General features: G+C 56.6%; 1 protein-coding gene across 1 annotated transcript in view; it reads right to left on the reverse strand.

Annotated features, from left to right (window-relative positions):
• Window positions 1–16097, reverse strand: part of SLC25A22 (solute carrier family 25 member 22) — a 42188-nt gene that overhangs the window by 11957 nt on the left and 14134 nt on the right. Inside the window, exon 4 of the mRNA XM_054390728.1 lies at window positions 11518–11608. Coding sequence (XP_054246703.1) covers window positions 11518–11608 — 91 coding nt within the window. The remainder of the gene's footprint in view (window positions 1–11517; window positions 11609–16097) is intronic.

Here is a 16097-nt window from a genome sequence, read left to right on the forward strand (position 1 = left end):
CTGTTCAACCCCCTGCAGGCAGCAGGGACAGCTCCAGCCAGAGCAGGCTGCCCAGGGACACATCCAGCCTGAGCCTGAATGGCTCCAGGGATGGAGCCTCAAGCACCTCCCTGGGCAGCCTGCTGCAGTATTTCACCACCCTCAGGGTGCAGAATTTGCTCTGCCTCTGAGCAGGGGGGATTCAGATTTGCCATTAGGAAGAAATTCTTCCTCATGAGGGTGGGGAGACCCTGGAACAGGTTGCCCAGGGAGGCTGTGGATGTGCTGAAGGCCCCTGGGCTGGTGGGAGGTGTCCCTGCCCATGGCAGGGGGCTTGGAACTGGATGAGCTTTGGGCTCCCTTCCCACCCAACCCATTCTGTGAGGCTATGATCTCCCAAAGCAAGCCAGGCTCCCTTCCCAAGGGTTCCATGTGGAGCTGGGTGTGTGCACACAGCAAGGGAGGGGAGGGGAGATGCTCTGTAATCCTGCTGGCCCACCACAGCGTCTGGGCTGCCTTCTCCTCCTCTCTGGGGAGCACATGGGAGCAGAGGATTAGAGGCACAGAGCTGCAGCAGAGATTACCAGGGACTAAACATAGAGAGCTCTGCTGGAGGCTGAGGGGAGGGACACCCCATGGGCTCCCCTGGCCAAACTCCTCCATGCCCATGGAACTGGATGATCCCTGAGGTCCCTTCCAAACCTAACAATTCTATGATGAGAAGCTGCAAAGAGCTCCCAAGGCTCCCAGGGAGACACCCACACAGGCACAGCAAGCTGTGCTGGAGGCAGGCAGGGATGGGGGTGTGCAGGGCCAGAGGCAGCCCTGGCACTGGCACCTGGAGGTGGCCAAGTGGTGCCTCTGAGGTGCCACCTGAAGCATGGTGCCAGGCTCTGTGTGGCTCAGTGCAGTCAGCAGCAAAGCTGCACAGCTCCTCACCCAGCTGAGAGAGGAAGCAAACCTGGCTGCCAGTCCCCCCTGGCAGCACAGCAGAGCATCTCCCACTGCAGCCAGAGCCCTGGGGCAGCCCTGCTGCACACATCTCCTGCTTTTCACCCAGGGGGAGCCTTTGATGCTCAGCTCAAAAGATCTGCTCCAGGGCTTCACCTGGGGGACCACAAAGGCAGCCAGCAAAAGTCAGCCTGGCTTGCCTGAACTGCATGGAGCTATGCCAGCCTGGCCCAGAGAAGGTTGGCTCTGCTTTGGGGATGTCAGACAGGCACATGAAAAGCATCCAGAGCAAGGGCTTCCAGCTTCTTGGTTTGCATATGCTGGGAACCTGGGGGCAGGCCAAGGGCAAGAATAAAACCATCAGCCTAAAATAAGCCAAGCTTTTGTCAAGCTTGCTGGAGGGAGGGCAAACTGCCTTGGCAGAACCTCAGCAGGCTGCACAGGAAAGGAGCTGCAGAAAAGGTTTGAAGCAGTGTAAGGCTCAGCAGGGCCTGGTCCCAGGGCTTTCATAACCAACACAGCTCAACCAACAGCAAAGGCTGCAGCACCACCCAGGAGAGCTGGGCCTAGAGGTGCAGAAACTGCTCCTACATTGCACAAATTGGTCCTAGAGATGCAAAAATTGGTCCTAGAGATGCAGGAACTGCTCCTACATTGCACAAATTGGTCCTAGAGATGTAAAAATTGAGCCCAGAAATGCAGAAACTGCTCCTACATTGCACAAATTGGTCCTAGAGATGCAGAAACTACTCCTACATTGCATAAATTGGTTCTAGAGATGCAAAAATTTGGCCTAGAGATGCAAAAAAATTGTCCTAGAGGCAGAAACTGCTCCCAGAGATGCAAAAATTGGTCCTACAGAGGCAGAAACTAATCCTACAGAGGCAGAAACTGATCCTACAGAGGCAGAAACTGCTGCTAGAGATGCAGAAATTGGTCCTACAGATGAAAAAATTACTCCTAGAGATGCAGAATATGCTCCTACAGAGGCAAAAACTGCTCCCAGAGATGCAAAAATTGGTCCTGCAGAGGCAGAAACTAATCCTACAGAGGCAGAAACTGCTCCTACAGAGGCAGAAACTGCTCCTAGAGAGGCAGAAACTGCTGCCAGAGATGCAGAAATTGGTCCTAGAAATGCAGAAACTTCTCCCAGAAATGCAGAAACTTGTCCCAGAGCTGCAGAAACCATCTGCTGTCACAGCAAGAGGGTGTTGACAGAACAGATCCATGGCAGCCCCACCTGCTCCACTGAACCAGCATGCAATTAATCACAGACAAATCAGCTGGGGAAGGGGAGAAGATTCTTGCTTGGTATAAATTAAGAGTTTTGAGCTAGAGCTGAAAAGTAAAGCAAAAAAAAAAGGAAGAAGGTTCAGGGAAGGTTCACAGGCTTACAGGATGTGAGGGGTTGGAAGGGACCTCTGGAGATCTTCCAGTCCAACCCCTGCCAGAGCAGGACCATAGAACCCAGCACAGGTCACAGGAACACATCAGATAGGGCTGGGAAGGCTCCAGAGAAGGAGACTCCACAACCTCTCTGGGCAGCCTGCTCCAGGGCTCTGGGACCCTCCCAGTGCAGAAGTTCCTCCTCATGTTGAGGTGGAACCTCCTGTGCTGGAGTTTCCATCCATTGCTCCTTGTCCTATCCCAGGGTGCAGCTGAGCAGAGCCTGTCCCTGTCCCCTCCCTCCTGACCCCCAGCCCTCAGCTATTGATAGACATTGATCAGATCCCTCTCAGCCTTCTCCTCTCCACACTAACCACCCCCAGGGCTCTCAGCCTCTCCTCCCCAGGCAGTGCTCCAGGCCCTTCAGCATCCTTGGAGCCTCCCTTGGACTCTCTCCAACAGATCCCTGTCCCTCCTGACCTGGGGAGCCCACAACTGGATGCCATATTCCAGGTGTGGCCCTGACCAGGGCAGAGTAGAGGAGGAGGAGAACCTCCCAGGATCTGCTGCCCACACTCCTCTGAATGCCCCCCAGGGAGCACATTTGCCTTCTTGGTCCATTGCTGAGCACCACTGGAAGGAGTCTGATTCATCCTCTTGACCTCTACCCTTGGCACATTGACAAGCCCTGAGAAGATCCTCAGGCACTCATAAGATACCCAAACACTGAGAAGATCTTCAAGCAGAGAAAATCCTCACGATCCTTGAGCACTGAGAAGATCCTCAAGCCCTGAGAAGAACCCCAAGTCCTGAGAAGATCCTCAGGCATTGAGAAGATCCCCAAGTCCTGAGAAGATCCTCAGGCATTGAGAAGATGCCACAGAAGAGAGTATTTCAGGAAAGCCTGAAAGAGGATCAGATGAAGGAAGGGACCCTGGGAAGATCTATCATCTGGGAAGGGAATGAAGAACAAGCTCCAGAGTCCCCATCTGCAGGGCAGAGGAGGACAGGAGCCTTCCTTGTCTCCAGATGAGTTGACTGTTCCTCTTTGAGCAAAACAGGGGGAAGCAGAAAGGAAGAAGAGCTGCTGGCATCAGCAAAGACCCAACCAAGGCAATCATCTTCCTAGGATCTCAGCTGCTTGGTCAGCAGATGCCAGCCTGTGCTCCAGAACAGCAAACAAACTGAAGGTCAGGATGGAATAGGGCAGGAGACCTTGGAGAGGAGCAGCAGGAAACTCATCCAGAGGCACTGAACAGTTTTTAGAAGTGAGAAAGGGTAGGGCTGGGAAGGGACCTCCAGAGATCATCAGGACCAACCCCCCTGCCAGAGCAGGGCACCCAGGACACATCCAGGTGGCTCTGAAAAGTCTCCAGAGCAGGAGACTCCACAACCTCTCCTGGCAGCCTGCTCCAGGCCTCCAGCACCCTCACACTAAACAAGTTTCTCCTCCTGCTCAGGTGGAAGCTCCTGGGTTCCTCTTTGTGCCCCTTGGCCTGTCCCTGGGTATCACTGACAGCAACCTGGCTTCATCCTCCTGACCCCCACCCCTCAGATATTGACAGACATTGCTCAGATCCCTCTCAGCCTTCTCCTCTCCAGGCTCACCACCCCCAGGGCTCAGCCTTTCCTCCTCACACAATGTTCCAGGCCCTTCAGCATCCTCACAGCCTCCCCTGGACTCTCTCCAGCAGATCCCTGTCCCTCTTGACCTGGGGAGCTCTGAACTGGACACAGTACTGCAGGTGTGGTCTGAGCAGGGCAGAGCAGAGGGGCAGGAGAACCTCCCCAGCCCTGCTGGCCACACTTTTCCTGCTGCACCCATCCTGCAGCAAGACAATTCTGGTTGGCTTGCAAGTGGGGCTGGTTCCTGGGAGTGGAAGAGGAGCAGCTGAGCTCCTTCCTGAGAGGGGCTGGCCCCTGGGTGCTTCAGGTTGTTGTCACCAAGATACTTCCCTTGCAATCTGGAGAACAATACTCCAGGTGTGGTCTAGCCAGTGCTGAGTGGAGGGGAAGGAGAACCTCTCCTGATCTTCCCTTGCAATCTGCAGAACCTTCACAGCCAGCCCAGGGACAGGCAGTGCAGGGCACTGCCTGCAGGCCTGAGGAACAGCAGTGAGGAATGCCTGGGCTCTGGTCCTGGCTGGAGCCTCCCTGCAAATCAGGGAATCAGGGAGGCTGGAAAAGACTTTCAGGAGCATCCAGTCCAACCTTCAGCCCAGCACTGCCAAGTCCTCTGCTAATCCATGGCCCTCACACTCTTCTTGATGCTCCTGAGTATACCATTGGCTTTCTTGGCCACAGGGGCATATTGCTGTCCCCTGGACAGCTTACTGTCCCCCAGGACTCCAAGGTCATTGGAGCTCTCTGGGGCTACTCCCCAGCAGGTCAACCCCTCAGCTGTCCTGGTGCATGGTGTTGTTCCTCCCCTCCTTATGCAATGGCTTCCAGAAGAAGCCCTGGGGCACTTTTTACCACAGCCAAGACAGAGCATTTAGTCAAGAGCCTCAGAAATGGACAACATGGCCAAAGGCAACCACAGTCTGGCACTGAGCACTCTGGAGATCAGCATGAACCCAGCAGGACACTTGCAAGGGACTGGGGTTTAGGAAGTGCATCCTGGGCTGCATCCAGAGCAGGGAGAGCAGCAGCACAGGGAGGGGATTCTGCCCCTCTGCTCTGCTCTGCTCACACCCCACCTGCAGCACTGCCTCCACTGCTGGGGCCCCCAGCACAAGAGGGACCTGGAGCTGCTGCAGAGGGTCCAGAGGAGGCCACCAAGATGAGCAGAGGATGGAGAACCTCCCCTGTGGGGCCAGGCTGGGAGAGTTGGGGCTGTTCAGCCTGCAGAAGAGAAGGCTCCAGGGAGACCTCAGAGCAGCTTCCAGGACCTGAAGGGCTCCAGGAGAGCTGGGGAGGGACTTTGGCCAAGGGCTGGGAGTGCCAGGATGAGGGACAATGGCTTGGAGCTGGGAGAGAGGAGATTGAGAGTGGAGAGGAGGAAGAAATTGTTGAGAGTGAGGGTGGGGAGAGACTGGCACAGGTTGCCCAGGGAGGCTGTGGCTGCCTCCTGCCTGGAGGTGTTGAAGGCCAGGGCTTGGGACTGGATGAGCTTTCAGGTCCCTTCCAACCCAACCCATTCTGTGATTGTATGAACAAGGGTTTAACTCCAAGAGCAGGCAGTACTCAGATCCACCAAAGGGGCCTGACAGGGTGAGCACCCAAAAATGAACCCTGAGCTTTAAACACAGGCTGCTGGGCAACCATTTAAATCTCCTTCCAAGCTTCACATCCAAGGGCTTCACAATCCAGTGCTGCAGTGACTCCTCAGATGGATGATGTCCCTGCTGACTGCAGGGGGGCTGGACTAGATGACTTTTAAAGGCCCTTCTGAACCCAAACAAGTCTTTGATCCCATGATTGCTTAGCTGGAGGCAACAATGGATGAATATCTGCCTCCTACAAGCCCTAAAGGGAGCTCAGAGCCTGCCTCACAGTTGCCAGGAGAGGGGACTCTGGACAAGGAAGCTGTTGCTGTTGAGGCTGGAGAGGGCTCTGGGCAACCTGATCTAGTGGAGGATGTCCCTGCTGAGTGCAGGGGGTTGGACTGGATGAGCTTTGGAGGTCCTTTGATTCTGTCATTCTGTGATTCTGTGATTCTCTGATTCTCTGTTTCTATGACTCTCTGTTTCTATGACTCTGTCATTCTCTGTTTCTATGATCCTATCCTACCAGCAGCTCTGAGGGTCTCTCAACACACTCAGCACCAGAAGCAGCAAAACCTAAATCCCACCTATGCCCAGCAGGCTGAAGGTCAGAAGTTTCCCCTGGCTCATGCCCTGCCTTCCCCAGCCAAGTGTGCCAGGCAGGCATGCAGCAGAGCTCAAGGACCTGCCTGAAGCCTCTCCCACAGGTCACCCTCACCCCTTCTCTTTCTTCTCCTGGCAGCTGCAGAGGCCCTCAGGTCCAAGTCATCACAAGACAAGGCTGGACCCTGAGTGCCTTTTCTCCAAGCAGGGGCACGGGGTGCCCTGCAGAGCTGGCAGTGTCCTGGTGCTCCTTCCTTCCTTCCTTCTGGGGGTTTCCAGCATTCACACAGCTGTCCCAGACCACTGGTCTCCCTAAATGGGCACCCTGGGAGGGCCAGCACAGTTTTGTTTCCTCATGAAACAGGAAGCTGTAGCAGCGGGCTCTCATCAGGGCCTTGAAATCAAAACAGAAACAGGCAAAGAAGCAGAAATTCTGTGCCCTAGGCTGTGAGAACACATCCTGGCTGCTCCAGAGAATCACAGACTGGGCTGGAAGGGACCTTTAAGGTCATCCAGTCCAACCCCCCTGCACTCAGGAGGGCCATCCCCAACCAGAGCAGGCTGCTCACAGCCCCAACCAACCTGCCCTGCACTGCTGCCAGCCATGGGGCAGCTCCCACCTCTCTGGGCAGCCTGGGCCAGGCTCTCCCCACCCTCAGGGGCAAACATTTCTCCCTTCTCTCCACTCTCCAGCTCCCTCTTGCACTTCAAACCATCCCCCCTTGGCCTGTCCCCACAGGCCCTGCTCAGAAGTCTGTCCCCAGCTTTCTGCTCAGCCCTTGAAGCACTGCAAGGCCACCAGAAGGTCTCCTGGAGCCTTCTCCTCTGCAGGCTGCCCAAGCCCAACTCTCTCAGCCTGGCCTCCCAGCAGAGGGCTTCCAGCCCTGCCAGCATTGCTGTGGCCTCCTCTGGCCCTGCTCCAGCAGCTCCCTGTCTGTGCTGAGCACTCCAGAGCTGCCCCAGCACTGCAGGGGGGTCTGAGCAGAGCACAGCAGAGGGGCAGAATCCCCTCCCTGCCCTGCTGCCCACACTGCTGGGGATCAGCCCAGGCCAAGCTGGGGCTGGGCTGGCAGTGCTCAGTGCCAGCTCCTGTCCAGCTTTGCACCCCCAGAGGAGAAAAGGAGAGGAAAAGCTCTGCCCATGCAGGAGTGTCCCAGGGTGGAGAGAGCTGCAGGAACAGAGATCTTGCCAGTGAGGGTGGGGAGAGACTGGCACAGGTTGCCCAGGGAGGCTGTGGCTGCCTCCTGCCTGGAGGTGTTGAAGGCCAGGCTGGATGAGGCCCTGAGCAAGCTGGGCTGGTGGGAGGTGTCCCTGCCCATGGCAGGGGGTTGGGGCTGGATGAGCTTTAAGGTCCTTTCCAACCCATTCTGTGACTCTCTGAATCCCCAGAGCCAGGGAGCTGGGTACCCCAAGGAGGCCATGAGGTGCCACATGAGGCTTGGCTGCCCCCATGCTCTGCCTCCAGAAGCATCCAAAATCACAGGCAGGGAAAGGAGAAGTCTAGCACCAGCCTGCAGGGATGCAGCCCCAAAATACTCTTCCAGCAATTAGCAGGCAGCAGCTTCCCACACCACAGGTGGTGTTTGCAGTCTGCCCTTTCCAAAGCAGCCTCTTGGCACCTTTTTTGTTTTTTTTTTTTTTTTTCCTCCCAGCAGTTTAAATTCAGCTTCATTTGAACATGAAGCTTTCCAAAGGATTAAAAAAAAAAAACAAATCAATGCACTCTGAAGGATGCTGTTGTTACTTGGAGCTGTTTTCATGGAATCATGAAGCCATTTTGGTTGGCAAAGCCCTTTCAGATCATCCTTTCAGACCACTCCCTAACCCTGCCAAGGCTGGGGCCAAACCCTGGCCCTCAGCACCACATCTTTGGCTCTTGGAAACACCTCCAGGGACTGGCATTCAACCACCTCCCTGGGCAGCCTGGGCCAGGCTTGGAGAAGCCTTTCAGGGAAGAAGTTTCTTCCAATGCCCAACCTAAACCTAAACCTCCCCTGGGGCAACCTGAGGCCATTTCCTCTTGTCCTGTCACTGTAGGAAAGCTGCAGAGGGACTTTTCATGAGGGGGTCTAGAGATAGGCCAAGGGGGAATGGTTTGAAGTTGAGGGAGAGCAGGGTTAAGAGAAGGCTCTCTTGAGATGAGGCTCTTTACACTGAGCTCCTCAATTTAGGAAGGGACTTTGGACAAGGGAGTGCTAGGACAAGAGGGACAATGGCTTTGAGGAGGCCACCAAGATGAGCAGAGGCTGCAGAACCTCCCCTATGGGGCCAGGCTGGGAGAGTTGGGGTTGTTCAGGCTGGAGAGGAGAAGGCTCCAGGGAGACCTCAGAGCAGCTTCCAGTACCTGAAGGGCTCCAGGAGAGCTGGGGAGGGACTTGGGACAAGGGCTGGGAGTGCCAGGATGAGGGACAATGGCTTGGAGCTGGGAGAGGGGAGATTGAGAGTGGAGAGGAGGAAGAAATTGTTGAGAGTGAGGGTGGGGAGAGACTGGCACAGGTTGCCCAGGGAGGCTGTGGCTGGATGAGCTTTGAGCTCCCTTCCACCCTGAGCCATTCTGTGATTCTCTGATTCCCTGTACACAACCTCCTCAGCCTTGCCTGCTGGCACAGAGCTGGCTGTGCCCCTGTGCAGCACAGCACACCAGGGCTTGCTGTGCTCTCTGCCTCAGGTCAGACCCAGCTCCTGCCAGCAGTGAGGAGCAAGGAGGACTTGCTGGCTCCTTCCCACTGCCTGAGCAGAGCACACCACAGACACTATCTGAAGAGCAAGAGAAGCACAAGGTGCTGGGAGCTGCTGACTCACAGCAGATGGCAGCTGGTCCTGCAAGAGAGTCCAGCAGGGAAAAAGAGCTGCAGGGAAAACACAGATCCTCAGCATGGGTCTGGCCAGGAGCCCCTCTGGAGCTGTGTCTGTCAGTCCAGAATCTCCACTGAAGCTGTGTCTGTCTGTCCAGAATCTCCCCTGGAGCTCTGTCTGTCTGTCCAGGATCTCCCCTGCAGCTGCTGAGCCCCTGCTGAGCAGCAGCCAAGCCCAAGGCTCCTGAAGCTCTTGGCCCAAGCAGCCATGGCAGAGCCCTGGCCCAGGCTGCCCAGGGCAGTGGTGGAGTCCTCATCCCTGGAGGGCTTTCAAAGCTGTGTGGATGTGGTGCTGAGGGCCATGGATTAGCAGAGGACTTGGCAGTGCTGGGCTGAAGGTTGGACTGGATGCTCCTGAAAGTCTTTTCCAGCCTCCCTGATTCCCTGATTTGCAGGGAGGCTCCAGCCAGGACCAGAGCCCAGGCATTCCTCACTGCTGTTCCTCAGGCCTGCAGGCAGTGCCCTGCACTGCCTGTCCCTGGGCTGGCTGTGAAGGTTCTCCAGATTGCAAGGGAAGGTCAGGAGAGGTTCTCCTTCCCCTCCACTCAGCACTGGCTAGACCACACCTGGAGTATTGTTCTCCAGATTGCAAGGGAAGTATCTTGGTGACAACAACCTGAAGCACCCAGGGGCCAGCCCCTCTCAGGAAGGAGCTCAGCTGCTCCTCTTCCACTCCCAGGAACCAGCCCCACTTGCAAGCCAACCAGAATTGTCTTGCTGCAGGATGGGTGCAGCAGGAAAAGTGTGGCCAGCAGGGCTGGGGAGGTTCTCCTGCCCCTCTGCTCTGCCCTGCTCAGACCACACCTGCAGTACTGTGTCCAGTTCAGGGCTCCCCAGGTCAAGAGGGACAGGGATCTGCTGGAGAGAGTCCAGGGGAGGCTGTGAGGATGCTGAAGGGCCTGGAACATTGTGTGAGGAGGAAAGGCTGAGCCCTGGGGCTGGTGAGCCTGGAGAGGAGAAGGCTGAGAGGGATCTGAGCAATGTCTGTAAATATCTGAGGGGTGGGGGGCAAGAGAAGTTGCCAGGCTCTGTTTGGTGGTGTCCAGTAATAGGGCAAGGAACAACAGGCACAAGCTGGAACCCAGGAGCTTCCACCTCAGCATGAGGAGAACCTCACCCTGGAGCAGGCTGCCCAGAGAGGTTGTGGAGTCTCCTCCTCTGGAGACATTCAAGCCCCACCTGGATGTGTTCCTGTGTGCCCTGCCCTGTGTGCCCTGCTCTGGCAGGGGCTTGGGCTGGATGATCTCTGGAGGTCCCTTCCAACCCCTCCCATCCTGTGCTGCTGTGATTTACTTGCAGGTCAGCTGCTGGGCAAGGCTGCAACTGCCCTTTGCCAACTAAGCTTCACCACCTCTCCAAAACGATATTCCAGCTGCCAAAGGCCAGGAGGGATGGAAGTTTGGGCTCTGCAGAACAGGGTTTGGCATCTGCTCAAGAGCAGGGCAGCATCCAAAGGGCTGCTGAGGACAAGGGTCTGAGCAGCAGCTGTCTGAGCAGCAGCCCTGGGTGCCTCTCAAAGGCTTTGCCTACAAATCCTGGATCTTATAGAATAGAATCATAGAATCAGTCAGGGTTGGAAGGGACCTCAAGGCTCATCCAGTTCCAACCTCCCTGCCATGGGCAGGGACACCTCACACTGCCAGAGCCTCATCCAGCCTGGCTGCAAACACCTCCAGGGCTGGGGCCTCAACCACCTCCCTGGACAACCCATTCCAGGCTCTCACCACCCTCATGGGGAAGAACTTCTTCCTCACATCCAGCCTGAATCTCCCCACTCCCAGCTTTATTCCACCCCCCCCAGTCCTATCCCTCCCTGACACCCTCAAAAGTCCCTCCCCAGCTTTCTTGGAGCCCCCTTCAGATCCTGGAAGGCCACCAGAAGGTCTCCTGGGAGCCTTCTCCTCTCCAGCCTGCACAACCCCAACTCTCTCAGGCTGTCTCCAGAGCAGAGCAGCTCCAGCCCTCTGCTCCTCCTCATGGCCCTTCTCTGGACACCTTCCAGCACCTCCAGATCCTTCCTGGAATAGAGGCTCCAGAACTGGACCCAGAGCTCCAGGAGTGGTCTCAGCAGAGTGGAGCAGAGGGGGAGAATCCCCTCCCTGGCCCTGCTGGCCACACTTCTGCTGATGCAGCCCAGGCTCTGCTTGGCTCTCTGGCCTGTAAGTGCTCACTGCTGGCTCCTGGGGAGCTTCTCCTCCCCCAGCACCCCCAAGTCCCTTTGTTCAGGGCTGCTTTCCAGACAGTCCCTACCCAGCCTGTGTTTGTGCTTGGGATTGCCTTGACCCAGCTGCTTCACAGCTGTGCCTATTTTTAGAAGCCTGAGGCAAGAGCTGACAGCCAGGGGAGGACTTTTCACTTCCCATTTTAGCCCTGGCACCCTCAGCCCGCGGCAGGCAGCGGCTCAGCCCTTCAAGGTCAACTCCTACTGCACTCAGCCCCTTGCCCTGTTCGACCTTTGCCCTGGTGCCTCAGCAGGCTTGTCCCAGCAGCTTGGTGCCTGGTCAGCTGCATGGAGAAGCTCTGCAGCCCTTACTCACCCATCCTTGGAGAGGTGATGCCGGAAGAAGTCGTTGGCTGCCAGCTTGATTGCCTTCTCTGGCGTCACCAGGGTCAGGTTCACTGCAGCCCCTGGGCCAGGGAAAGAAGAAAAGGCTCTTGGAGAATGACAATAAAGGAACCTTCAGCTGCATCACAGAATCACAGAATGGGTTGGGAGACACCTGAAAGCTCATCCAGCCCCAAGCCCCTGACATGGGCAGAGACACCTCCCACCAGCCCAGGCTGCTCAGGGCCTCATCCAGCCTGGTCTTGAGCACCTCCAGGCAGGAGGCAGCCACAGCCTCCCTGGGCAACCTGTGCCAGTCTCTCCCCACCCTCACTCTCAACAATTTCTTCCTCCTCTCCACTCTCAATCTCCCCTCTCCCAGCTCCAAGCCATTGTCCCTCACCCTGGCACTCCCAGCCCTTGGCCAAAGTCCCTCCCCAGCTCTCCTGGAGCCCTTCAGGTACTGGAAGCTGCTCTGAGGTCTCCCTGGAGCCTTCTCTTCTCCAGCCTGAACAACCCCAACTCTCCCAGCCTGGCCCCATAGGGGAGGTTCTGCAGCCTCTGCTCATCTTGGTGGCCTCCTCAAAGCCATTGTCCCTCTTGTCCTAGCACTCCCTTGTCAAAAGTCCCTTCCCAAATTGAGGAACTCAGTGCAAAGAGCCTCATCTCAGAGAGCCTTCTCTTAATCCTGCTCTCCCTCAGCTCTCCTTGTCCTGTCTCTGGACCTCTGAACACTGACAGGCTTGGAGCCTGCACAGCTTCTCTTGGCAACCCGTGCCAGTGCCTCACCACCCTCACAGAATGCACTGGGCTGGAAGGGACCTCCAGAGGTCACCTAGGATCCTTCAGGATCGTGCTGTAACTCCTGCTCAGAGCCAAGGGCTGATGAAGGAGAGCTCCCAGCACACCAAAGTGGTTTAGAAACATGAACCACCACTGGAAGTGAGCAGGATTTCTGCCTCCTGCCAGCTTAGGCTTTGGGAAAACATCCTCTGATGTGCTCCTGCTCCACTGGCAATGTGGGGCTTGGAATTTCTTCAGCTTCTTTACCACTTCCCATCACCCACCCCAGGATGCATTCCTGGGAGCCTAGCAGGATGCAGGTCACACCTTCCAAGAGAGTACAGGCTGGAATTAATAACCAGTCCCAACTCCTTTTGTGATGTTGAGAAGGAAAAGCCTCCTGCTCCAACTTCATCTAATCCAGACCCTGCCCCACCACTGCCAGAAGCAGAGCAGCCCAGGGAAGGCAGAGCCCCTGGAAGGCCTGGCTGAAGGCCACTGGTTCATCCCCACAGAGGTCAGCCAGCCCTAGCCCAAGCCCTGGGGCTAAGTGGCATCCCTTGGACGTCTCCACTGGGTGTCACCCTCGGAACAGCCACTGCTGCACTGGCTTTTTGCCCACCACCAGCTCCAGGTGCAGAAATGCTCCTCTGAGCACCAGGGCTGGAGGACCTGGGGGGTAAACAAGCTTTGGTTTCCCCCCCCCCCACAGCCTGGGGAGTCCTTTTGGCAGGAGAAACAAGCAGCAGCTCCCTGCACTGTGCCTGCCACAGGGAAAGGGCTGCATGGCCTGGTTGCTGCTCTGGGCCATGCACAGCAGCATTTAGGGCCAGGGGAAATGGGGGGAGGGGAGGCCAGTCCCTTTTGGAGCACACTGGGGTCTGCACCATCAGACTGATGCTCCACAACATTCTCCCTCTTCCAATCTCTCCCCACCCTCACTCTCAACAATTTCTTCCTCATCTCCACTCTCAATCTCCCCTCTCCCAGCTCCAAGCCATTGTCCCTCATCCTGGCACTCCCAGCCCTTGGCCAAAGTCCCTCCCCAGCTCTCCTGGAGCCCTTCAGGTACTGGAAGCTGCTCTGAGGTCTCCCTGGAGCCTTCTCTTCCCCATCCTGAACAGTCCCAACTCTCCCAGCCTGGCCCCACAGGGGAGGTTCTGCAGCCTCTGCTCATCTTGGTGGTCTCCTCTGGACCCTCTCCAGCAGCTCCAGGTCCCTCTTGTGCTGGGGGCCCAGCAGTGGAGGCAGTGCTGCAGGTGGGGTGTGAGCAGAGCAGAGCAGAGGGGCAGAATCCCCTCCCTGTGCTGCTGCTCTCCCTGCTCTGGATGCAGCTCAGCACACAGCTGCCTGCTGGGCTGCCAGGGACCACTGCTGGCTCCTGGGCAGTTTGTCACCACCTGACACCCCCAAGGCCTTCTCCTGCAGGCTGCTCTCAGCCCCTCCTCACCCAGCCTGGATCTGTGCTGGGGATTGCCCTGCCCCAGCTGCAGGACCTTGCCCTTGGCCTTGCTCAGCTTCCATGAGGATGTCCTGGTCCCACCTCTGCATCCTGCCCAGGTCCTTCTGGATGGATCCCTTCCCCTTCCACACAGCTTGGTGTCAGCCTAACCTCTAAAACCAGTGCAAAAGGCTCAATGAGAGAAAGAAAACAAACTCCAAAGCACCAAGGAAGCAAGAGAGAGGCTTCCAGGTGCTGACCTCCTCTCCAGGTCAGCAGGAGGCTTCCACAGCAATTTGTCCTTCCCCTGCAACCCAAGCACACAATATCTGGAGACAAGTTAATCAACCTGGGGTTTCTCCTGCATCTTTGATATTTTCAGTAAAGCTGCTTAGCAGAGAATGGATAATCCCTGACCTCAATAATCCATAACAGCCTCAATTCACTGGAGCAGGAGGAGATATTAGATCTTTCAGCTGCTGGTTGGTGCTCTCCACCACATTGTCTACTTGTTTTGTAGCTCCTCAGTTCCAGCCATGCCAACAACTCTGTTTTCCCCCCACTGAAGCTAACCTTGGCCTGCAGGCCAGAAGCAGCAGGAGCAAGAACAGACAAACAATGCACAAAGAAATGGCAGACACTGAAAATGGGAAAGATGTTGGAAAGAAGGGTGGAAGCACCAGGAAAAATGAAACCCAGGAGAGGCAAAAAACCAGTTTGCTGCCCTCTTCTCACCCAGCCCTGGGGTTTGTTATTACACATTTCTCACAGGAGTCCTTCTGTAGAGAAGCCTTTGCTCTGCTCTGCTCAGACCTCTGCCTCCAGCTCTGCTGTCCCCAGCAGCAGAAGGACACAGAGCTGCAGGAGAGAGTCCAGAGGAGGCCACAAAGATGCTCCAAGGGCTGGAGCAGCTCTGCTGTGAGCACAGGCTGAGGGAGCTGGGGGTGTGCAGCCTGCAGAAGAGAAGGCTCCAGGGGGACCTGAGAGCTGCCTGCCAGGACCTGAAGGGATCCTGCAGGAAGGCTGCAGAGAGACTTTTGCTGAGGGTGTCTGGAGCCAGGCCAAGGGGGAATGGTTTGAAGCTGAGGCAGAGCAGGGTTAGACTGGACCTGAGGAAGAAGTTCTTGAGTGGGAGGGTGGTGAGACTCTGGCACAGGTTGCCCAGGGAGGCTGTGGCTGCCTCCTGCCTGGAGGTGTTGCAGGCCAGGCTGGATGAGGCCCTGAGCAGCTGAGTCTGGCTGAGAGGTGTCCCTGCCCATGGCAGGGAGGTTGGAGAAGATGAGCTCTGAGGTCCCTTCCAACCTGAGCCATTCTATGGTTCTCTGATATGCCTCCAGCAACCTACACAACAGAGGAGAGAGTCATGCCCAGCATGGCACTGGTGCATGTGGGAGGTGCTGTTGGCAGAAGCCAGGGAAGGCTGACACACTGAGATTGACATTGAGAGTGGAGATGAGGAAGAAATGGTTGAGAGTGAGGGTGGGGAGAGACTGGCACAGGTTGCCCAGGGAGGCTGTGGCTGCCTCCTGCCTGGAGGTGTTCAAGGCCAGGCTGGATGAGGCCCTGAGCAAGCTGTGCTGGTGGGAGGTGTCCCTGCCCATGGCAGGGGCTTGGAACTGGATCAGCTTTGAGCTCCCTTCCAACCCAACCCATGCTGTGAGTCTGTGCCATTCCCTTGGCATCATGTCTGGAGGCAGCACAACATCAGCTGCTGAGCACTGCCAGGGCTAGACAGCACCCCCAGCTCTGAGGCACTGCTGCTGGCAAAAACATGAGGGAAATAAACCTCCTCCTCTTCTTCCTCCTCCAGACCAGCCCAGGAATCCCTATGAGCTCTGGGGAAGAACCAGGAGAAGTGCTGGGATTGCCCTAACATCTCCAGGTGCTTGTGGGCTCCTCATGCCCACACACATCTCTGAGGAGCTGCTTTGCAGAAATGCAGCCTGCAAGCTCCAGCCCCACTCCTGTTCACACTGAGGAGCTTTGCTTCACAGATGAAGGAGATCTGAAGTCACAGAGTGGGGATGGCTGTGCCCAAGGGGACCCCTTCTGTCCTGCAGCAGGGTCCAAGTGATGCCTGACAGGCTTGTAACTGCTGCACAGGGCACAGCAGCTGCCACTTCAGCACATGGACATCTAATCCTCCCAATTTCAGCTTAGAGCCTGAAAATAAGAGCTTGTGAGTCAGCCAGCAGCTTCTGCTGGGGAACTGGGACAGATGGTGAGAGCAGGAACCAATCCCACCACCTGATTTCCAGCTTCCCCTGCCTGCAAGGCTGAGCTGGCTCTTTACCTTCTGCCCAGAAAAGGCTCTTCCCAAATCCTGGATGGATTTTACCTACTCATCC

Source organism: Indicator indicator, chromosome 21 (assembly GCF_027791375.1).
Source record: "Indicator indicator isolate 239-I01 chromosome 21, UM_Iind_1.1, whole genome shotgun sequence".
NCBI classification, from domain to species: Eukaryota; Metazoa; Chordata; class Aves; order Piciformes; family Indicatoridae; genus Indicator; species Indicator indicator.